We start from the raw sequence: 25,181 nt of genomic DNA, 5'->3' as shown, positions 1-25,181 counted from the left end.
TGAAGTGCTGCGATTCCCTGTCAGCATTCACAGATGTTTCATAAAGCATGAATTGTTTAAAAAAATCCCCAGCAAATGTCATCATCCAAAAGTATAGTTGCAGCAAGAAATTCTGCTCCAGAAATACAGCACAATTTTAATGAGCTTAACCAGTTATTCGCATCCACTCCCAGTCTCAGTCTTGTAATGCCAAAATCCAATATTTTAAAGAAACTGATTAAATGAATGTAGATTAATAAACAAATGCTTAAATACTTAAAACAAGTTCAAGTTTGTGTCCTTAAATTATGACAAATTTAAATTAACTCTACTAACACCTTTCAAAATTCAGTAACCTTAAATGTATTTTTCAAGCAGAGTTGAACCATACTCTTACAGCTTGTTCAGAATGACTTAAAATGCAAAATAATTCATGAATTCTCACATCTCTTTTTTAATTGCCTCACTTTTGTAGGTGTATTTTCACCATTCTTTTTAAATATGCAGAGGACCATTTGTCATGAATGAGTAATTACTCTGCATTATCTATGAAAATATATAAGTATGAGCACGAGCCAGTGAATAATGAACACTTATTTTATTCAAGTGTACCGATGAGTTTAGTATATAGAGGATCCACATTTGAAAGCAAATGCAGCCATTTCTAAAAAAGCGAGGGTGCAAACAAGCTTGCTGTACAATAAGTAGAATCCACATCCCTAATACTCATGAGGGAATAACTTTAAAAGAAGTCCATCCGACTCCTAGGGCCCAACAGTGTGTTTACGGCAAGAGAGCAAATTGCTTTCAGTATAGAAATTCCAGCCATAACATATTAAAAAAATTCCACATATGTATAAAAATAAACCATCCAGAGATTTTGAACTGAGCAGAAACAGATCCCATTGTTAGATATAACTTTATATGGACTGTACATCCTAATACTCATTAACAGCTTAACAAAAAAAGGTTTAAATGACTCATTAGATTCTGTCACGTGATCAATTTCCTTTCGTATTCAGAGGTTACTCAGTGATTTCATTCTATTTCTCCACATGGATTCTTTGAGGAAAAGGAAATTCAGGTGTGATTTTTTTGACAACTGTAATGTGCTTGTAGTTGCATTAAGGAAAAAAAAACACATTTCATTGTGTTATGCACAATATTATTTATTGAAGCAACTTCCTAACATACAATTAAAGTTGAAATCATAGGTGTTAAGTTTCCTTTCAACATTCCTGCATTCATTTCGATTAATTAGCCTGCAGAAGCCCACAGGTAGTCCAAGGTTTCACTGAGCTTGCTCATTCCCTGATCTCATTCTCTACAGATCTGAAGACTGACATCTCTGGCCAGATATGGACAAGTGCCCAAATCCTGAATGGTAACACGGCATTGAACTGGCATAGATAGTAGAGAGACAAAAATGCTGGAGAAACTCAGCGTGTGCAGCAGCATCCATGGAGCGAAGAAGGGTTTCGGCCCGAAACGTTGCCTATTTCCTTCGCTGCTGCACCCGCTGAGTTTCTCCAGCATTTTTGTCTACCATTGAACTGGTATAATCAGAAGACGTAGAACAAGGCCTCCCCTGAAGGACCGGAGGGCAAAGCCTTAGAATAATTCGACAAAACTTTGGAAAGGAGATAAGGAAGAATTTCTTCAGCCAGAGGGTGGAATTCCTTACCACAGACGGCGGTGGAGGCCAAGTCATTGGGTATTTTTAAAGCAGATATTAGTAAAGCCATCGAACGTTACAGGGAGAAGGCAGAAGAATGGGATTAAGTGGGAAAAATAGATTAGCCATGATGGGATGGCGAGGAAGACTTGACGGACCAAATGGCTTAATTCTGTTCCTATGTCTTACGGACCATTGGAAGCCGCTGGTTGAACCTCGTGGTTACGGACAAAGTCCCTCGAGTTTAAACATTATAACAGATTTGTTGTAATTATAACAGGGTTGCTGTAGGACTCCCCATCTGGCAATTTCCAAGGATTGCATTGGAGAATTACCAGGTTGATTTCAATGGGTATTCAAGCTCTGCAGATAATAGGGCAAAAAGGAAAGTAAATTGTTTTGATTTACTAAGTGTGCTTTGGGTTAGCTTTTAAATTATTTCATGTAGTTTTAATAATTGTTTATAAGATTTTAATCATGTAAAATTAGTTTCTTAACATTTATGTTTCTAAATTAAATGCAACGCTAGTTTTGACAGAAAGCAAATCTCCACCTCCAAGTTGGTCTTCCGTCAAAGCTAGTCGGGGGCCATTTGCACGAGGCAATTTGAGGTCAAGTTGCCAATAAAAATCTTGCCACCAAATTTGAGGTTGTTAATGCCTTGTAACATTCCAAAAGCATTCAAAATGTATTAACAATCTAAAAATAAACAGACTAAAAGACAAAGACACTTAAATCATTAAAAACAGGAAAAGCACAAATAATTAAAATTTATAACAATTCACATTTTCACTCATATTTTACAATCACTATTCAAATAAATGAACTTAACGCTCCTGCTCCAAGTCTATCTAGGCACAGGGTCTAAGAGTAGTATAAGTGATAGTGAAGTAGAGCAAGCTTCTGCCTTATTGTTAAACTCCTTGCAAGGAACAGTGATGGCATGCAGCCAGGAAACGATTGGCAGAGCTTAGTGGGAAAGTTTAGAACTTCTGCATTTACGCTCGAGTCACAAAATTTGCTGGCTCATCAGAATTATGCATATGGTATGATGGCCGAATATTCAGTGGAATTTTCTGTCAGCAACTAACTGCCCATGTTCGCTGACAACTACAAGCATCAGCAAAACAGAATCATCAAACTTTATTGGCAAGGTCTGGTCTAATAAATTGCTCGGTAAGATTATAAAAGACTGTGGACAAGTTAACCTGCAGAACAGCCAAAATCAAACTGAACAATGACATAGGTATAAGAGACTGAATAACATACTCCTGCTTGTGTCCATCTAGCTTTCTTTTTATTGAACTTGGCAGTGAAAGTTTACCGGGAGTGCCTTTTATGAGAAAAGAAAAAGTCAGCCACTTAACATCAAATTAAAGTCAAGATTATGCTGGAACCGGTGGTCACATTTCTACTGGTTTGTTTTTTAAGGCAACAATCTCAAGAAAGCTGATTCCAGTCCTGCTGGTGATACAGCACTCAGTGTGGGGCCTTCAGGATGTAAATAACATTACTTATGAATGTAAATAACATTACAAAAATTCAAGCATAGAAATACTGAAATAACTCTGGGTAGGACATATAGGGTAGGTCTGATGGGCACAATCCACTATCAAAACTGCCATAATATAACTACTGACACATTATGGGAGTTTACTATTGGAAATCAGTGGCCAGTACCTTTCAGGAAACTTGAGATTTCAGAGCTCATCACATTTGTGTGAAAACCTCTATCTTGACTATTAGTGAAATGGCAGCTGTTCTGCCTCACATGAAAAAAATAACCGACCACTACTGGAAAAAAAAAACAGTCTTTCTTTTCTTCCCTATGGCCCTACATTCCTGGTATAACTTATTGCAGGATTTGGGAATTGATCCACCTGAGCAAATGCTGTGGAATTTCAATAAACAGATCTGTGTTGCTGAACTCCTTGGGACGTCTAATGGTAGACTGTCTTGACAAAAGTACTTTCTCCTGCAACCGCAGAAGATGCAATACCTGTCACTTTACCTCCCCCCTCGACTCCATCCACGGACCCAAACAGTCTTTCCAGGCGATGCAGAGGTTCACTTGCACCTCCTCCAACCTCATCTACTGTATCTGCTGTTCCAGGTGTCAATTTCTCTACATCGGCAAGCCCAATGTTATGTTCTTGCTCTTATGTTCAAATCATTTTCTTATTGAACCGGAGACTGAAAATTTCCAACAGTGCACCACCACGTAAAACTGAAACCCACAGCAGATTGAAATGGTGGTGTGGTGTGCAGGGACAAAATAAATGTGGGAGCACTTCTTTCGCTGCACAACAAGTGTAAATCTACACCACGTTTTCATTGTTCTACCATGAGACCTGTGCTGAAACCTAGATTGACAGGTCAGTTTCAAAAACCTAGGTTGATGCATGTCAGAGGCCTCTTATCACACTTGTCACTTTTGCAAACTGCTTTTGCATTAAAAACAATGCTGCAATTAAGTATTTTTATGAAAAATAACCTTTTCCTTCATGTAATTAAAATTTTAACTGTTTTGGTTCTTGTGTCTCAAGTCAAGACTCGAATATATTTATAATAAAATTAAGTTCATTTATCATTACTTCATCAGCATCAGTTTTTGTGACTGAAGATAGATTCAGGAAAAACACGAGTGGCAATATTGAATGTATTAATGCACTAACAAAACAGGTATAATTTGTGTGTGATGGAAACCAGCTATAGATGAGATTATTGACTTGAAGAAAAACTGATGTTCTTCCAGAAAATTTCTGTGTAAATGGCCATGAGGTTGGTAGAATAAGCGAGTTTGGTATTTCAACTGCGCATGCTCAGGTCATAGGGCACTCGAGATAAACATTCTCGGCAGCTGAGCTGCTGCGTGTATGCAGACCTGCGTTTCATTGGGAGTCAACCAGATATTTATGGCTGCCAAGGAGAACAGGGAGGCTGCAAGAAAGGGAGAAACAATGCACATTCACTCAAGGTGATATGCAAGTCCATGAGATGTATGCCAGGGGAAGGTCCAAGGAATGTCAACAGGACCAGGAGATCTGCCAAGGTCACCTGGCAGGCTCTGATTCTTGCAATCTTCCCCAGCAGTGGGAATCATCACAATGGAAAATCATGTCCTCACAAGATATATGTTCTCCACACATTCTTTACACTTGCAGTGTGGAGAGCATCTTACTGATCCCAGTTCTTTACGCAAGGTGCCAATCATAAAGCAGCACAAAGATGCAGCAATTTAAGTCACGGAACAGGGACTCAATGACTCATGTGTAACATTCAAAATAAGTGCAGAAGTTAGTGCCATTTGGACTCACCACCTGGTTATCGATATACTATTTTGGTGGCAATAACTGGCTTGCATTGGGTTGTATGATTTTGTAAGCTCTTTCGGAGAACCTTCCCATTTTTACTCCTTTGTTGCTTGTGATGGTAATCTTTCCTTCGATTTGGCTGAGAGATGAAATTGTGGATACTTTCCAGAGCCAGCAGCCGAGTAGTCTTTTTCCTTTGGTCTACTTGCTCCTATGGGTCAGTTCCAGTGCTCCTTGCTGCTCTTCCTCTGGCACTGTCTTCTGTCCATATTGTTCAAGACTGAGTGGCATGATGCACACACCAATGAAGTCTCTGTAGTTGTCCTCAAAGTACTGCAGGGCATTCCCAGAACGATGTAGACACCACAATCCTATCTCAAGGAGATCAAGTGGACTATATCGTACATATGAGTCTCATCGTATCTGGACTCAACTGTTGTAGTTGAAAAACATGCAGGTGTGGATAGTACCCGATGTAGAAGATAGTCTTGTACCCAAGGTCCATGCTGCCCATAGTGCTGGGTGCTGAACATCTTTATTTTCGTTTATTTTAGCTTAGAGATACAGCGAGGAAAGAGGCCCTTCGGCCTACCGAGTCTGCACTGACTATTGATCACCCTGTACATTAGCACTGTCCTACAAACCAGGGAGTTTACAATTCATCGAGGTGTACTCCCAGCTACGGTGTCCAAACTGTCTTCCACCAGTTTTGAAATTGCCGAGTCAGGCTTTGGGATGTCAGCCAAATAGCAATAAACCATTTCAACGTATTATTTCTGGTCGATTCAGATGTTGCAATATGATTGCAGTGTCAAACTTTGTATTCCAAATCACATCGACAAGACGTGTGATATCATCAGTGAGCGTCTGATACTAGTAGTCAGGAGCACGGACCGAAAAGCATATACAAGTACGTCCCAGTTTCACGATTGGCCTGATTTCATCTAGAAATGAATGGCCAGAGCAGTGTAATCTGCTCTGGGCAAAATTAAATTTTGCATGATTGGTGTCTATGGAAAGTACAAGTTTGAATAATCAATAGCTAGTAGTTGATAGTTTACGTTATTTTTACCTGTACCAAGGTGCAGTAAAAAGCTTTTTTTGTTGTGTGTTATCCAGTCAGCAAAAAGACCATAAATACAATCAACCTGTCCATAGTGTACAGATACAGTACAAAGGGAATAATGTTTAGTGTATGATAGAGTCCAATATAGTAAATCCATATTCATCCCAGATACACATAAAGGAAGAAAATAATTTTCAGTTCTCTCTTCCAACAAATGATTTTTTGTTCCATGAAATGAAGAAGAACTTAGCTTTTGAAATACTTTCTGGGTGGCTCATAGATCCCTAATAGGTCAATTCAAGGTTGCTGTTCTTGTTAAACTGTGTTTTGCCTTTCCAGAAGTCTCATTAAATTAATTTCTTAAGTTACACTGATATAAAGAATGATTCATGATTTTTAAAAGGAAGTAATTAAGTGAGCTTTTTCAAATGTGAAGGAGTAGCTTGAATAAAAATTCATCTTTAAATTTAAGCAAATAAATTATTTTTTGCCTCTGAATCTATTTTGGGTTTATTTTACATTCCATACCTGCATCACAGTTTTCTCTTACATGTTCCTTTTGCTAAATTTTATGTTCCCCGCTCAATGATCTTGGCCTGAATTCTGCCAGGAATTACCAGCTTGACTACATGGAACTAATGGCACTGCTTAACATGATGTCAGTAAGCTTGCTGCTGCTGCTGCTGCTGCTGCTGCTGCTGGGCACCTCATGAACGCCACCAGCTACGAAACAGCTTGTTTAGATACCTCAACATTTACACTGGTGAATCTGCCAGGTCGGACCTGGTATATGAGCAGAGCACCACTCAATTGCTTGTATGGTGATTACCAGCATTGTTAAGAAGAAGCCAAGGTTATAGTGCTACATTTTTTAAATTATTTGTTTTGTTTCATAATGTTAATTATTTGAAAGTCTTACATTTTTTAATTTTTGTCCTTCATTAGAAAAATAATCACTTTAAAATATTTTAATTATTTAATTCAAGTAGACGTTAGAAGCTAACTTCAAAGCCACTGAGAAACTTTGACAGGTAGGTGTGACTTTGCCAGCTGATAGGCTTCCAAAGGAGAAATGCAACAGAGCTTTTTCTGGCCCACCCATATTTTCCCTCTATTTTATTCAAGTCTCTGCCAGTGCTCAGGGCATTGCAACTCTGCACACCTGCACCACGGGATTTGGGTTTCTGCATCTGTACAAGTTCATGAGAATGGGGAATGTAAGTGGCTGCCCTAGGCAGCAGTTCCTACCAAGGATCATATGGCCTTTTATGGATTATGTTTAGTTGCTACTTAATATAAATAAATCAAATCTGAAAAAATGTACTTGCATTTTTTTTAACCAAAATTCAGTATAAAGTTTGTGAAAAGCATCCAGATAATATAATGCAACGCAAATATTTTGGAATTGGGGATCGGCAACTATGTGGAAGACAACCACATTGAAAATGACAATAGGAAAAACATGGCATGCTGAGATACTGTAAATATCAAATATTAGAGGGCACAGCTATAAAGTGAGATAGGGTAAAGTTTAAAGAAGATATGCGGAGCAGGAATTGTTACCCAGAGGGAGCTGGGTACCTGGGACGCGCTGCTGGGTGTGGTGGCGGAGGCAGATACGATAGTATTCCACATCGTATCTGCTTGGTATCTCCAAGAGACTGGTGGATAGGTACATGAATGTGCAGGGAGTGGAGGGATATGAATTATATGCATGGATATAAGAGTTGGTCTTGACTTCATATTTCGGCACGGACTTGTGGGCTGAGTTACTCCAGCATTTTGTGACTATCTTGTGGGCTGAAGAGTCTATGTCTATGCAGCACTGTTCTGTGTGAGATGGATAATGTATACATGACACAAACATATACAAAGAGAAGACAAGTTTGCAAACACATGCAAGTTTGACATATTAATCGGATAGATGGGGGTCATTCATTGTCTATATAACATTTTTAATAAATCCTTATTGCAGGAAAAAAGTTTTAGTTTCATTTGAATTATTTTATAGAATCAGGTACAGGCTAAACTTCAGTTGAATATTGATTTCATGTCAGACATATCGCCTGATGTGACAAACCATCAACTCTTCTAATTGTGCAGATCACTCCGCGGGAAAGATCAAATACAGGTTTTTCTAGTGCTGAAGTAAAACAGTATATTGTGCCTACTAGCAGTACTTATGTTTGTTTAAAAATAAAAGAGAACTAAGCAAATGTTTCAATCATATAAAAAGAAAAACATGACATATTTGTCCATTTTATCTTCAAATTAACTGCAATGGTAGAATGGAAATGCATACTAGTTTGTCTTTGGAGATATCCACAAATATTCACACTCTCAGTTTTGAAAACTGGCAAGCCCATGTACATTTATATGGGATGGTCTAGTCAAAGCTTGCGTTATGAACCAATTTAATCACTAGAAGATCTTCTCTGGATAAGCACAAACCTACAAGTCGACAGAATGGCAAGTGCGGACCCTGGAAATTTTGGACCATTGCTATAATCCAATTCAAAATATCAGTGCATATCATATCATACTGTAAACATATAATTATATATTCAACAAATCCTGTCTGCGCCACAGAATAGTTCCAGCATTTTCTGTTCTTATTTCAGATATTCAATACCTCCAATTCATTTTTTTACAAATTGACAAGGCACTAGCTTAGGCCCATCAATTACATTACAATAACTTTACTGTATACTCTTGTTGTTGTCATTGGCACCAATTATTTTCATTTATTTTAAACAGTTATAGATCCCAAAAGAGTAGATGGTCATTTTTCTTTTCAAAAACACATTGTTAACAGTTGAATATTCCTGTCAAAATAACAGCATGGGTAATGGCACCAGCTACTCTATTTGCAAATGCTACAACTTCAGGCAAGGAACAGATGTGTAGTTAAACAAAAAGAAAACAAAGCTGCTATTTAAGTTCTGTTGCTGCACCATTAGTTTTGTGTAAAAGGAATCTTGCTGTTTGGCTTATTCCTGAAGGAATTAAGTTCCTCGAAAGGCACAATAGATATAAAATAAGTTCACCGTAGATAGTCAAGTTTGGTCCATTGCAGGCTCAGAACCCTTAATAACAAGCAGTAACAAGCTATAGTTATTTTTTGTTTTGGTGCTGAAAATGTATTTGTATGAAAAGGCAAATTTATGCTCAATACAATTTAAACATAATTCTTCCTGGTAAGCATTTTTTCCACGCTCTGTTAACTCTATATTCCCCTTACTTTTATTTTCTGTACCTGATTCGGCATTGAATTTGCACAAATCATTTGCACCTTTTTTGGTGTTGTGCTATTCATTTTCCAATTTTATAAATCTGACCGTACAGGAGATGCAGCCAGTAACACCTGCACTTTTAGCATCTGCCATCCAAGAATTTAAAAAACCTTAACGTGCAAGAATAAATATAACTAATGACAGATGTGACTGAATGCCCAGCATTAGCAAGTTATGGCCCATTAGCAAAACATCAAAAATCACTATATTATACTTCTTCACCAGCTTTAGTAGCAAGTTAACTAAAACCTTCAAAGGCCAGTTTTCGTCATTTCTTTGGGAGTTATAAACAAAATAGTGAAGGCAGGCCAAATTCTACATCTCCATCCTTAAAAAAAGACAAATTGCTTAATGTTGCATTTATGTTTATAAATCTAGTCTTATGTACACGGTATAGCAAAAAGTCATTTTAATGTCGAAGAGTGAACATTTACTTCTAATTATATGCACTCTATGTAACTGCAGAATGATTTTGAAATAAAATATAGAATAAAACTATACCTACTTTCAAAAGGATAAATAGTGATTAATCTTTTCCTTCCACATCATCCATAATTTCATCCAGGATTTCGACCCGTTTCTTCTTATTTGGTGAATCTATTGTGAATGAACACACAGAAAGAATAAAGAGAATTTAATAGAAGATATGAATTTGAAGACAATCAATATGCAATAATTAAATTTGATTAGCCCCCACACCCCCATTTCTTGAATCTCATTTGCTCAGCAGTAATAAATAGGCCTTCCATACAATAGGCTGGGAAATTGGATTTGGGGAGTAGTAATAGTGGGATGCCTAGAAATAGAACAGTAAGCAGCAAAGCATGAACTGTCTATCATTTACATCATTAACACCAACAATAGACTGGCATGCTCCTGCAGATGAGCGACTGATTAAACCAATGGCTATTAATGCTAGGGCACAATGATAGATTTAAATTTTAAGGTGAAGGAAAGAAATGAAAATTAAATACATACAACTAGGTTTCTCATTGTTCAAGGGCAGCTTCAGTATGCGGGTCATTTTTGAGAAATTCTTAAGATAAAGGTATTAATTGGTTATGATGCTCCTATTTTTAAATTGTAAAATTATGCAGGCACTTTTGTAATTAATTACATACAACCATCACAACATCTTATTTGGAATAATATTGTGAAGAATCTTAAAAAGATTCAGATCATTTATAAATGGCATTTAGTTTCCCCATTTGTTACACTTCCAATTAGTAAACACAAATTATGAATAAATTAATTTTCCTTTATATAACTGAATTTCTAAAATAAGTAAATAAGCCACTACGTTAAAAGGTAAAATAATGCACACATATTGCTGTATATATGCACATACGCAACACTGCACATATTACTGTATGTTGATAATATGATGCATAAATCATGTCCAACTTTTTTTTTAACCCAATAAATCATTAAGTTTTTATTAAATGAGACACAAAGTCAATGCTAACTAAAATGCAAGAACTGTATAGACATATTATTCTTAATCTTATGTTTCCATTTATGGCTAGTATTCTCACCTAATTCATTTGATGCAATGGATACTGCAAAGCAAAAGGCTTCAGTTTTTAATACAAACCTTCCAGTTCCAGCATTCAAAACCAACTAGCAATACTACTCTTGCAAGCAGTCAGTAATTATGTGTGTGTGAACAAGATAAAAGCAATTTCCAGCATGTACTGCTGCTATAGGAACCTTTTCTCAGAGGTGAGGCAGACAGTAGAGCTTGAGAAAGATTTAATCAGAATTTACTACTTTTTTTTGATACAGAATAAAAAGTTTACTTATAGAAACATGCAGGGTTTTGAAGTACAGGTAGGTTTTATTTTAGAAAAAGGATGATCAGATGTGATTTCCATTTAAAAAGAGGAGGTTTTCTTAATTTATTCAGTTAACAATAATTGGGAATTACGTAAAGATATATCATTTGGATTAACAATGTGTTCCTATCTTTAAAAGTCAAATTCTTAAAAGACTTAACAGTCATTGCATGTCACATGCTGGGAATTGTTTTTATCTTGTTCATGCACAAATAATTACTAATAGCTTAGTGGCCAAGTTTGCGGATGATACGAAGATATGTGGAGGGCCAGGTAGTGTTGAGGAAGTAGGGAGGCTGCAGAAGGAGTTAGACAGGTTGAGAGAGTGGGTAAAGAGGTGGCAGATGGAATATAGTGTTGCAAAGTGTGTACTTTAGTACTAGGAATATAGGCATAGACTACTTTCTACATGCAGAGAGAATTCAGAAATTGGAGGTGCAAAGGGACTTGGGAGTGCTTGTGCAGGATTCCCAACAGGTTAATTTATAGGTTGAGTCAGCGATAAGGAAAGCAAATGCAATGCTAGCATTCAGTTCGAGGAGATTAAAATATAAAGGCAAGGATGTAATGCTGAGACTTTTATCAGGCGCTGGTGATGCCACATTTGGAATATTGTGAGCAATTTTGGCCCCCATATCCGAGGAAGGATGTGCTGGCTTTGGAGGGGGTTCAGAAGGGGCTTACAAGAATGATCTAGTAGATGATTGTGTTAACATTGAGGAACATTTGATGACTTTGGGTCTCTACTCGTGGAATTTAGAAGGATGTGGAGAGCATCTCATTGAAATCTACCCGATAATGAAAGGCCTGATGGATTTTCAGAGAGTGATATAGCGTGTATGGGGAAAAGGTGTTTCCAGTGATGGGAGAATCTACAACCAGAACACACTTCCTCAGAATAAAAGAATGGACAAAAGGAGGAATTTATTTAACCAGATGGTGGTGAATCTGTGGAATGCGTCAGCACAGACAGCTGTAGAGGCCAAGATATTGGGTAATTTAAAGCAGAGATGGATAGATTCTTGATTAGTAAGAATGTCAGTTTAGGGGAGAAGACAGGGACATTGGATTGAGAGGGAAATGCAGATCAGCCATAATTGAATGGCAGAGCAGAGTTGACGGGCTGAAAAGTCTAATTCTGCTCCGATGCCATATGGTAATGAATGTTATGGTGTGCCATCTTTGATGAAAATGTAATGTTTCAGTGATTACAACGGATTTTGAAAGCAATGCAATTTAACTCAATGGTATGAATGAAGATATAGTAAACAATTTTAAAGATAGCAAAGGTAAGTATAAAAAAAGGATGAAAATTAGGAAAGAACATATGGAGCAAAATGGATAGCAAATGTTAATGAAAATTCAACAGTTTGTACAATGTTTTGATACTCAAGACATCTATAAAATTGGACAAAGTAATCAAAAATAGATATTTGTAATTAATTAAATGCCTTGTTCATCAAATTATTATTGAAACTATAACAGAGTGTTACTTAACTGTGTGTTATATGCTAGTTGGAGTCTAGTAATATAATCTATTGTATAACTTACAATGTTATCACATTATCATTTTAATTTGTAGCTTCTAGCTACTCAGAATGAGTAAGAAAAGGGTGATGGAAAAGTTAACAATGGATATTAACATGGGAAGTGGCAGTAACCATTTTAGCAGTTTTAAGTTGATTAATTTTATGCCCTTTCACATACAGGGGTTGTCAAAAAGTCAAATTTATTTTGGGTAATATTGACTGTTAAGAATCATCGGATTAGTCAAGAGTCAAGTCAAGAGTGTTTTATTGTCATATGTCCCAGATAGGACAATGAAATTCTTACTTGCTGCAGCGCTACAGAATATGTAAACACAGCACTACAATCAGCTATGATCTGCATTTATAGACACAAAAACTATTATCTAGAATGTAAAGACATTTCATCTAATTTCGTAAAATGTTGGGCATTTAATTATTGAACCAGAAAGACGATCAGATTTTTGATAGGGGTTATCTATATATAAATTACTAATACTCTCATCTTGTTTGTTTCTGTCTGTCTGTCTGGAGTGTGCTCCCGGAACTACGCCAAAACAGTACACAATAGCGCTACAATGTTTGGCCCATCTTACTCACCATTGTCCTGTGGTGTGTTGTAATCAGGTTTCTTTTAGATTAATGGTATATTTTACATTATTCACATTTTAAACTTTACAAAATCCAGTTTGATAAAAATCTTATCATCATTGTGACGTATAACGTCACAATGGGATCTGATCAACATAAACTGCCTGTCAGCAGTGTTTCCCTCCACAATGATATCACAATGGGATCTTATTTACATTTTTAAAAAGTCCTTTTAAAAAACACAGCAGAGTTTCATTCAGATTGATGTTATATTTTACACATTATTCACATTTTAAACTAAAAAAAATAACTTTTCTTTAAAAAAATCAAACTTTTCATTTTTAAAACTGTTACCAAATGACAGAACACCCAGAGCAATGGGAGATTTGTAATATTGTTGTAAGGAGAGGGAGGGAGTGGGGGAGGAGAAATGTTATTTAAACATTGTGTATAGTTGGGGAGTGGGATAGGGGAGAGGTGAGGAGTGGGGGCGCAGGGAGATAGAGGGAGAGGAGGGGGTAGGAAGGGGAGAAGGGTTATGGAGGGAGGGAGTGACAGTGTAGGGGAAATGAGAGGAAGGGAGAGGTGAGGGAGGGAGTGGGGGAGGGGAAAGAAGAGGGAGGGTGAAGAGGAGGGGGAGGGAGTGCTGGGGGAAGAGGGAAATGGGATATGGGTGAGTGGTGGAATATTGCGTTGGGGGATTGGGTTGCATTGGGGGAACGGGTGAGTGGTGGAATATTGCGTTGGGGGAACGGGGCCCAACGGGTCCCACTTGGTCTAGTCTAACTTAAAGCTTGAACGGTATTTGTTTAAACATCATAAATCAGACTATAGGGTTTTTGCATAATCACGTGTCTGATTCATATGGGTGTACATTCAACTGCCCTCGCATCACACTTGCTGGGGCCCTGGACAACACAATTTATTTTGCTGTAGTTCCAAGCACAGTCTTTTGCTGTGAGGTTGGCTACAAACACATTAGTACACTGCAGGGTTTCTCCTAGCACACATTTAAAATCAGCTTTAAAAATATTACGATGATTAAAATTAAGAATTAATGAGATCTTTCCCATTCCTTTGAAAGAGTCAGCCATTTTTATTTAAAAAACTCCTTTGAAAAGAACCTCTAAATGAACTTGATTTAAAAACTAGATTTGGCACCAATTTATCTTTTACAATGTCATAAGAGATCAACTAGCAAAGTAGGAAAAACAGGTTTCACTTCCTGTCAACTTCTTAATAAGAGATTATTTTGGGCACTCTCATTGTGGAAACTGCCTACTAAAATAGGAAAACAATGACATTTAAAATAAACAATCAACAGTCCTTTGTTATACAACTTCCTGAAGAGTGAAGAATATCAATCTTCTCTTCTACCCAAACTTTTGTCGTCAATCAATTGTACTTGAGTTTAATGTGATTGAATTTATGTATTCACATCTGATCTGTTTGGATAGAAAACACAACAAAGTTTCTCACTGTACCTTGGTACACTTGACAGTAATAAACCCAACCTCACATTGTCCCCTATTGGTTCACAATGCACAACACTGTAAAATTGTCTTCTCAATTCTTAATATCTCAAATCCGATTGGGCCAAAAATGGTATCATTCACGTTCTTATCATTAGATTAAGAAACAAAATAAATAAACATAGCTAACAATGAATCATAGTAAAATATTTAACAGTAATGAGGGTCACAAATTGCAAGCTTGAAACAATTAAGCACAACAAATTAACCATAAAATTATCACTAACCCATCTCCAATACTCAGAAATGCAGTCTGATTGTTCAGACAATATTGAATAGTGTCCTGCTGATGGTCTCAAGATCTGGAAATCTATGTTTCTCGACACCTATTTTTCTCTATTAGGACGTTCCTTAAGGTCTGCTGCTTGGTTTTCCACCCTCATACCATAAATTGTTCACCATCAGTTTTGTGTCTTATAATACTGCAAAGCATGTTGTGATATTTTGATTATATTAAGGGCATAATGTTACTGGAAGAAGCTATTGACATAGACATAGACATTGGTAGCACATGCTCTGACACGCCACTACATACATACAGGTATTTACAAACACCAATAGACATTGGCAGGTAGACAAAAATGCTGGAGAAACTCAATGGGAGAAGCAGCATCTATGTAGCGAAGGAAATAGGCGACGTTGCCTATTTCCTTCGCTCCATAGATGCTGCCTCACCCGCTGAGTTTCTCCAGCATTTTTGTCTGCATTCGACTTTCCAGCATATGCAGTTCCTTCTTAAGCAATAGACATTGGCATATTACATGGTAAAGTATTTCTGTCTTTCAGAAGTGCAAGCACAAATTAATTTAGCGCATAACACATGTTAGGCATTAAAAAGGCATGGCTGCATGATAATAAGGATAGGGAACTAAATGTACCAGATTATAAGGTCAAGGTAAAGGAAAATGGTCAAGGGAGGTGTAGCCATGGTGATTAAGAGAGGCCCATTTCAATTAAGGCGACAAAATGAGGAGTAAATAGGAAGTGGAGACTCTGTGATTAGGACAGCCTAACATCCATGGCTGGGAAATTACCAGTCAATAATTAAGGACTGAACACTTTAAAATTTGGTGAGAGTCTGCATCGAATTGTTAATAGAAGGTCACGATTAACACAACCGATTGATTTTTTTTGAAGAAGTGGCAATTGTCGACAGGGGAATGGATTCTGTTGTTTCATATAGAATACCAGAAGACATTTGAAAGAGTCCATCATAAGACTGATAGCCAACGTTAAAGTGTAATGAAAACAAAACTTTGACTAGGTGAAGAAACATCATGAAAATCAGAGGGGAAAAAAAAAATTGGAAACGCAATTCAACAAATTTGATATGTTCACTTTTTAATTATAAACTATATTCCGAGCATTGGGCCAACAGTACTGCATTTATAAACACCAAATGTTTATGGACCAGAAAACCAAATATCTTAGTTTGCTAATGACACAAGGATTAGCAGGATTGCAAGCTCTGCAGATGGAAGAATGAAAAGAGCAAAGTGCTATTAATAAATAAAGCAATCAAGCAAAATTATGGTAAATGTATATCAATTAAAGCCAAGGTAAAAATCAACCTATTTGAAGCTAAAATGATAAAATGCACTATTTTCTAAATTGTAAAATAATTAGACAGTTGAGTCTACAGACACTGTATCTGACCACGTGGGTCATCAAATATTAGGGATAGTACAAAAATCAAACAATCCACATAGTTGTCTTTATACAAGTCGTGGAAGACAGATTATGCAAGGATAGAAGCTACGCTGCAACAATGAAGAGTCTTAGCTGATGGAGGAAGCAAACTAAGCATCAAATTTCATAAAGTATTATTTTCCTTATACTTAGGAAACACAAATGTCGTTGGAAGTAAAGGATTTAATGGCAATTACTGGTTACTTTTGAGAAACGTATAATAACCCACCTTCCCGGACAACTGCAACATTTAGAGTGGAAGGTTTCCTATGGTCCTAGATTCTGAGCCATTTAAATAACAATAATCAACAGTAATAGCATAACAATTGGAGGAGAAGTGCAAGTTCAAATGTGCTTGATGCCCTTTTTCATCTAGTTAGTATGGAATAATATAAAGAATTTATGACGCAGGCGGTGGTCATTCAGCCCGTCATGTCCATGCCACCAAAAAATGGACAATGGGTGAATCCCACTTGATGTATCCCTGATCCACGATACTGCAGACTGTGGCTCTTCAGGTATTAATACGGACCCTTTGGAAATGTGGCAAGGGCTTATCCTTCTTTTGTGTTTTCAGACAGTAAAGTCAATGCAGCCACCATTCAATTTCTTCAACTTCCCTTTTAAAATTAACTTAAACCCCCAAACCCTCTGGTTTCTGATGCACCTCTATCCAGAGAAGTAATCCCCTTCTGTTCACCATATTTAGGCTGTCTATAATCTTAAATAATTCAAATTGTTACTCAGTCTCCTGTTTTCCCCAATGCAAACATCCTAACCTGGGCTTTCTTAAACGTATCCGTAATTTTCAAGCCCTGTCAAAAGTCTTCAAAGTCCCTGATTATGCAATTCAGGATCCGCAGGCTTTTTTTGTGCTTTCATAACCTTTGTGTGGAGTGGTGATCCAAAATGAGCAAAGTACTTTAACAGATTGTCAATGCTTCATACTGTACTCGCATGAGCTCCGTGGTCTTGACTTCTATGTTTCAGCCAATTGAGGCAAATGGCCCATCACTACCTTTTCTACCTGGCATGCTATCTTCAGGGGTTTGTGATACCAAGTTCCCTGCATGATTGGTTTATCATGTATTCTCCACCCCTTTTCCCCTCCCTGATACATTTCAATCCAGAGAAATGAGAAGTAATGTAACTATTCCATTGTTATCCTCTTATAGTTCGTTACTTTCTCTCCCACTATCAATCAGTTTTAATTTTAGTATTATTTTGAACTTCTTAATTGTGGCCCTTCCATTTATGTCCAAAACAATTATGAAAAACAAGGGGACCGAATACAGAGTCATATGAAGTCTCATTGCTCTTCAGTCTCAAAGACTCCTGTTGATCATACACATAGGATTTCCACAACTTGCAAGTTACCCTTGGATACTCGTATACCTTACTGAGATTCTAATACATGCTGTAGTCAGAACTGTGTATATTACTTCAAAGCTTTATCCTCATCAATGCTCCTTGTTATGTCCTAAAAATAAATCAATTAAGTTAGTCAGATATGAATTTCCCCCAACAAATCCACACTGACTGCTCTTGATAACCTGTGCCTGTCTAAATTCTGATTTATACAGTCCCTTAGATTTTTTTCAACAATTTGCCCGCTACCAATGTCAGATTGATTGGCTTGTAATTGCAAGGTCTATCCTTTCCTCCCTTCTTAAACTATAGTACCACATCAGCAGCCTTCCAATCTCTGCAACTCTGTCTAAAACTACAGAACATTGAAAAATGGTAGTAAAAAACTTTGCTAGTTCCCCTCTTGCTTATTTTAGGAGTCTGGGGTGTGATTTTTCCATTCATTAAAAAAAAACTGAACTCCTTGCATATGTTCTCTCTTTTTTATCCTTTCTATTACTTCACATTACTTCCTCTTAATGCCATCATCATCCCTTTCTACTGTTAAGACAGACGGAAAGTATTCACTGGGAACATATATGACTTCCAGGCCTACAAACTCAAACTGCCATTCTGGCCTCTGGTAGAGAATACTGTTTCTTACTTATCCTCTTTTCCTTTTACCAAGAACATATTATGATTTTTCTCGACTGAGAGTTGAGAATAAATCCAGCAATTAAATCTGCAGCAGGGTGATGCTGGGGGAAAACAAGCTTGAGCAAGGTACTGGTGAATAATAGCCGATTGTTATTTTGCAATTCTTCCCTCCATGTGCCAGCGAGTAAGAATATATTAATGCAGCAGAAATTGCCTGGAATTATGTGTATGGTGATTTGAGGACAAGTCTGGGCAACTTTCCATTTTGCCAGTTAGAGATGTTGTAAATTATTTCCAACCTGGATCGAACTGATGCTCTTCCAGAGCACATGACCTCCATCACCACAGTCAGGTCACTGTCAAGGTTCACAGACTTTGCGATATCCAATGCACCCAGACATATCCTGATACCATGAATGGAGCTGGCTTAAGGCTGGCATTTGCTGTGGTGAAAGTCTCAAAAGAAGGCAGAGACACATGATCCATACAGCTTTTCTGGGTGAAAGTGGCTCCAAAGGCTTCTAATTTGATTTCTGCACTCGCACTTTACCTGCGCCTTTATGGAGAATGAAATGTTTAAGACATTTTCCCAAACAGAAATGCAAAATTAGTTAGAATTGAGTAAAGAACTGCCATTCTAGAAAATGATAAAACACTACGTAAATCCTGGTACAAATCCTAAAATTAATTTCAGAAGAGAATAATGGAGTACCAATTTTAATATTCAGCTTGACACATGAAATCTGAGCATAGATTGAGGATAGAACTGATGAAATAATGAAAGAGGATAGAACTGAACAGAACATTTGTCACGTTTTATGTTAAAATATTTCCGGGGTGTACTGAAAGTTAGTCACAATGCATTCTACACTTGCTTTGAACCGAAGGTCGGTGGAATTATGTCATCTATTCCAACAGTTTAGGTTGCACCTGTTCCTATGGTTATTGTCGCAGATGTCAGATCGGTCTACACAAGAATGAACCCATGGAAGGCAACTAGCTCTGTTAGAGTCCACGGCCGTGTTCACAGGACCTGCCGGGAACCAACTGGTAGGAGGATTTACAACATCTTTAACCTCTTCCTACTCCATTCTCAGGTTCCCTTAAGAAGATCAATACCATCCCCATGCTACAGAGGGGCAAGGTGGTGTGTCTTGATGACTACTGATGAATGGCTTTGAAATTTACCATGACGTGCTTTGAGAGGCTGGTCATGACACACAATGTCATCTTCCCGACATGCAGTCTTGATCTACTGTAGCTTGCCTACTGTTGCTACAGGTTCATGGCAGACACCATCTCCCTGGCAGACACAAAATGCTGGAGTAGCTCAGTGCAACAAGCAGCATCTCTGAATAGAAGGAATGGGTGCCGTTTCAGGTCAAGACCCTTCTTCAAACTCATCTCCAGACCATCTCCCTGGCCCTACAATCAAGGCTGGAACATCTGGGTAACAAGGGCACTTACATCAGACTGCTATTAATGACTATAGGTCTGACTACACCACCATAATCTCAACCAAACATCTCCATATTCATCTCCAAGCACTTGGAATCAGGACCTCCCTTGGCCACTGAATCCTTGATTTCTTAATCCATTGACCACATTCAGTGAGGATAAGTGACAAAACATCCTTCATGATAATTCTCAGGGATGCTTCCTATACATTATGTAGTCAAATTCTGCTCTAAACCCATTTACAACTTTGCAAACAACTCAAACAACTATGAGACAAAGTACAGGAAGGAGAATGAGAACTAAATAACACGGTGCCACGACAACCTCTCCCTCCATGTCAGCAAGATGAAGGAGGTAGTTACTGACTTCAGGAAACGAGGTGGCGTATATGCCCCAGTGAGCATCATGGTGCCAAAGTGGAGATGGTCAAGAGTTTCAAGTTCCTGGTCAAGTTTCAAGATGGTCAAGAGCTTCAAATACCAACAATGTGTCCTGGACCAACCACGTTGAAGCTACGGCTAACAAAGTACATCGACATCCCAATCTCCTCAGTGGAGGAAGAAAGTTCAACGTATCTCCAAGAACTCTTACCAACTTTTACAAATGACACGTAGGAAACATCCTATCAGGATGCATCAGTTTGATTTGGCAACAACTCCTCTGCCCCAGACAACTAGAAATTGTCGAGTGTTGTGGATGGAGCCCAGTCCTGCACTGTGTGGTCAAGGTGGTTGTGGTAGTCAGTTGGGTTGTAGTAGATGATAGTTAATAGACTGTACCCTGTGATAGAGACAGAGAGAATGAAACATCGGAGAGAGATGCCAAAGGTAATCCAAGGGAAACTGAGGGCAGGGTGAAAGATTGTGGTGAAGTTGATTTAATCAACAAGTCCTGCACGGATGTATATGCCGATGTAGCAGACAAAATTGGGGAATGGTGCCAGAGTACATTTGGAACGAGGTGAGTTCAATGTAACCAACAAAAGACAGGCACAGTAGGGGCCTCTGCAAATGCCAATGGCTACATCTATGACTTGTAGAAAGAGAAATTAAAATCAAACTTGTGCATGTAACAATAAACTCAATTTGACTTGAATGACTGAAAGGTAGGAGGCCTCGAGCTGATTTAGACCGTTGCCTTTCCCAGGGTCTTTTGTTCAGCCTGGGGTTCTTTGAATGTTGGACTATTTGGGAGGAAACAAATTTGACGATTATCATTGTTTACCTAAAAGTAACTGCCAACAAGGTTGGCCGTAATTTCCACTTGGACAACCAACATGAAAAACCTTGGTGATATCGCTTAGCTCTGTTCTTTAGTTGTGTTTGGGAAGCTGTTGAGGTCACTTCCCATTCCAAGCAAGGGTACAGTATGTATGGGAACTATCATCTCTCGAGTGTGAAACAAAGGAAGTGACTACATCATCATCGGCAAGGGCTGATGAACACAGAAAGGAATGCACCGAGGGATCCACCTACTGAACAAAGTAGGAACTGCGGCAGACAGTTTCTTGACTGCATATTGTGCCTGCAAAGAATTGGAAGATCCAGCTCACGGGCAGGGGTACATGAGATACTGGCTCCTTGAGTAGAGGAGATAAATCACATGACAGATGTGACAATTGCTCAATAGCACACTATTGGCATGAAGTCACTGTTAACAATGTCCTGAAGTATGACTATTCAGTGTGCCCTCATCCTGCTGGTTCCATTGATATGGTACACTGTGCAAAAAGGTTCAGAGCCTTTGCACAGGGGTTTTGTGCAAACATGAGTCCTGTTATACAGCAGTTTAATCGTTGAACTAGCAAGTAGCATTCTGGACAACTGATCCAGAGACACTAGATCAAATCCTACCATGCCAGCTGTGACATTTAAATTCAAGTAATTAAACAAATCTAGATTTAAAGAAAATTTCTGTAACGGTTATCATGAATTATTGAATTGGTGAAACACCGATCTGGTTCTCTAATGTTCTTCACTATCAGAAATCTGCCACCCTTACACAATCTGGCCCATATGGAACCCCAGACCCACTAGTGTGGTTGACTCTTAACTGTTCAACCCTTTTTCTCACAGATAGCGGTGAGTTTGTGGAATTCTCTGCCTCAGAGGGCGGTGGAGGCAGGTTCTCTGGATGCTTTCAAGAGAGAGCTAGATTGGGCTCTTAAAAATAGCGGAGTCAGGGGATATGGGGAGAAGGCAGGAACGGGGTACAGATTGGGAATGATCAGCCATGATCACATTGAATGGCGGTACTGGCTCGAAGGGCCAAATGGCCTACTCCTGCACCCATTGTCTATTATTTATTTTCTATTCCCTCAATCCAGGAGCCAATAAAGGTCATTGCCAAAAATTTAAAAAAAAACCCATCCTGATAAGCAGCAGCAAATGATGGTGCATTCAAGTAAGATGAAAAGGTGTAACATTTGGGGAATTTTAGGCACTGCAACAGGACAATAATATTGCTGCGTGTCTAAGACCACTTCTTAACATAATTGATGGTTGAATTTACATATAATACTATTAATGATCTCCTATAGACCTTCTCTCTTTTCTTCTTGTAGAGGTTCCCTTAGAGCTAAAATGCAGCTCTACTTGAACAGGCCACATAGATACCACTCATGTAATGGAATGCCATTATTGAAATTGAATGTAGAAGCATGAGATAATGGTGATCAAACCTTGATTGCTGCCACTTTAAATGATTTCATAAATTTCAAATACAGCACGACTGACATGATCATATATTGTATTTGCACGTTTACTTATAAACAATGTTTTAATCCTCTCTGACCTATTGCGCTAAATCAGCTTTGAGACTAATTTTACAGATTTTAAAATATAAATTTCCTGTGATCCAATTAAAAATTCAACAGATGTAAAAACTACAGTAGATGCCAGTGGTTTAATTAAATAAGAAACCTACATTTAATCATTGAAAGTTAACTGAAGAAAACACAGCATATGAACCGTAGTCTGATAAACAAGTGTTTTACAGTATTTGCTTTGCTGCGAAATGTGTAAATAAGTTTTTTTTAATCATTTATGACTTAAGCTGCAGCAGAATGATGATAAATAGTGCAAATGTTAGAAAACATCAATGAAGTATAAATTACAGCTTTGAAAAAAAAATGCATTTTGGTTTTGTGATGGCTGCTTCTTTTTTATCTGTTTCCCTAATTCTTCTCTTCCAATTATCTTTCTAATGCGACAAAGGCAACTAAGAGGATCATATATTTCTTTAACCTTCCTAAGTCGATGTTTCCTACTGAGCTGCAATCATTTTGTTAGTTTAACCATAAAGCACTTCGTATTTTACTCCAAGTACGACAGGGCCCGGATCCCAAGATTCAATTTGGGACACACGCGTGGTGTCTTGCTTTCATTCTTCTCTCAATTATCCCCCCGTGCACGGGTGACCCTGGTGCACTTTCCGTGCTCACGGTGCTGCTTGTTCTTTTCGTCACCGAGGCATCGGAGACAGGTTCCTTTGACATGCTAGCGGCTGTTCTGCATCATGTATTCGATATCATTTGCTGCCTCCGTAGGACCGCCTCGTATGTATGGATTGGCGATTTTCTCTTGTGGCTTGGTTCCAGCACTGACTCAGATCCGTGTTGTAGGTAAGTGGCCTCGAATTTGTTTATCACATCGAGTCACTTGCGATCTGATACCGTCGCCGCCCCCATGTGTATGCGAGCCACCTCTCTCGCGCTCGGTTGGTATGAGGGTGATCAGTCCCCCGCCCGTGGCGCCAGGCAACCCCGTAGAGGCTCCCACACCAAGCCGTTCTGACATGATTCTCGCTACACCGAAACTTTCCTGCATCATAGTCGCAGAGCCCCCGGAGGCACCCTCAGCAGCGCTTCTTGCTGGAGTTCAGTTCTACTCCTCCGACTATTACACTTTTATCATTGTTCTTCTATTGAGGGTTGTTAGTTTAGGTATGGTAGAGTGTTCCAACAAATTAATTTTGTATCTTTTCTTATCTCCCCTCATTCCCATCCCCACCTCTCCACCCCTCGCCCGCTAACCGCCTTCCCCCCCCCCCCCCCTCCCTCCCCCCCCACCCCCTTTAGTACCTCTCCTCACCCTCCCCTCCCTCCTTCACTTTTTGGGTTTTTTGGTTTTTTTTTTTGTTTCGTGGTGGTTGTCGGTTGTTTTTTTTTTTTTACCCGTCGCCAACACTTACCAACCATGTCTCCATACGAGCATTTCCGCACCAGAGACCCCAGGCCACCAGCATGTCTCCCCCACCCCCGCCATTTGTGTCCCGAAACCCTCTTTGAAGTGCACGGCTTAAAAGATTGAGCACTTCATAAGACTTTAGATATCTGACCCACACTCAACTATAGACCGCAATGCAACAATTAGCAGTGAAACACAGCTTTATGGAAGTAAGTGTGCGAAAAGTAAACAAAAGACCGTGGTAAGGTGCTACTCTCAAAAATATTCGTCAAGAAGACTTTAAAAGCATCGAATAAAACACTCGATCTGTTGACACTGCCATTTTTTTACTGACCAAACGAAATTACGATGCTTAATCAACACAAGGGATATAGTGTATACATCTGACTTCTTCTATTCGGAGCATATAAGAAGCTTTCTACTGAATTATATCGTGAACTATTCAATAGCTCTAGTTTATCGTACAGGAAATACTCGTCTAGAGGACAAGTAGTATGAAAACCCTAATCTTTTATGTGGTTATGGGACTGAGGCATAAGAGTGCCCGCAAGGTTAAAAAAGTGGCCCTAAATTAGGGGAATGCGACAAGGACATACTGTACAACAGAATTAAGGGCAGGCAGTTTGTAGTGAGGTTAGGAATAAAAATGTAGCATTAGAGCAGAACTGCTATTGGGTTATTAAGTCCACATCAAGATGTGTGAGCAGTAGACTGAAAGGACCATGCATGAACACGTGCGTCAGAAATTCAGGAGTGCATATGTCATGAGGGAAGAAGATGATGAATGGATGCTAACGAGTTCCTTGGGAGCTTACTGAGAGATTTTTGTCCAAACAGTTACAGAATACACAAAAGACGAAAGGTCAGGCATATGTCACCGGTTTGGGGAAGCTGAGTTTTTAGGCTTGATACAAAAGGGCTAGGAGATGACAGCAGCTTAAAACAGGAAATAAGATGGATGTTAAACTGAGGGCCATGAAATGCTACTTGGTGAATAAGCAGAGGTAAAAATGAATCTATAGGAGCATTATC

General features: G+C 38.5%; 1 protein-coding gene across 1 annotated transcript in view; it reads right to left on the bottom strand.

Annotated features, from left to right (window-relative positions):
- The window catches only part of rbm19 (RNA binding motif protein 19), a 216,902-nt gene that overhangs the window by 53,395 nt on the left and 138,326 nt on the right, over positions 1–25,181 (bottom strand). Inside the window, 1 exon segment of the mRNA XM_055655605.1 lies at positions 9,833–9,924. Within this exon segment, the coding sequence (XP_055511580.1) occupies positions 9,854–9,924 (71 nt within the window). The 3' untranslated portion in view covers positions 9,833–9,853.

The sequence above is a fragment of the Leucoraja erinacea genome, chromosome 25, assembly GCF_028641065.1.
Source record: "Leucoraja erinacea ecotype New England chromosome 25, Leri_hhj_1, whole genome shotgun sequence".
Lineage (NCBI taxonomy): Eukaryota > Metazoa > Chordata > Chondrichthyes > Rajiformes > Rajidae > Leucoraja > Leucoraja erinaceus.
Note: the sequence above shows the minus strand (reverse complement) of the source record. Positions and strands in the feature narration are given on the sequence as shown.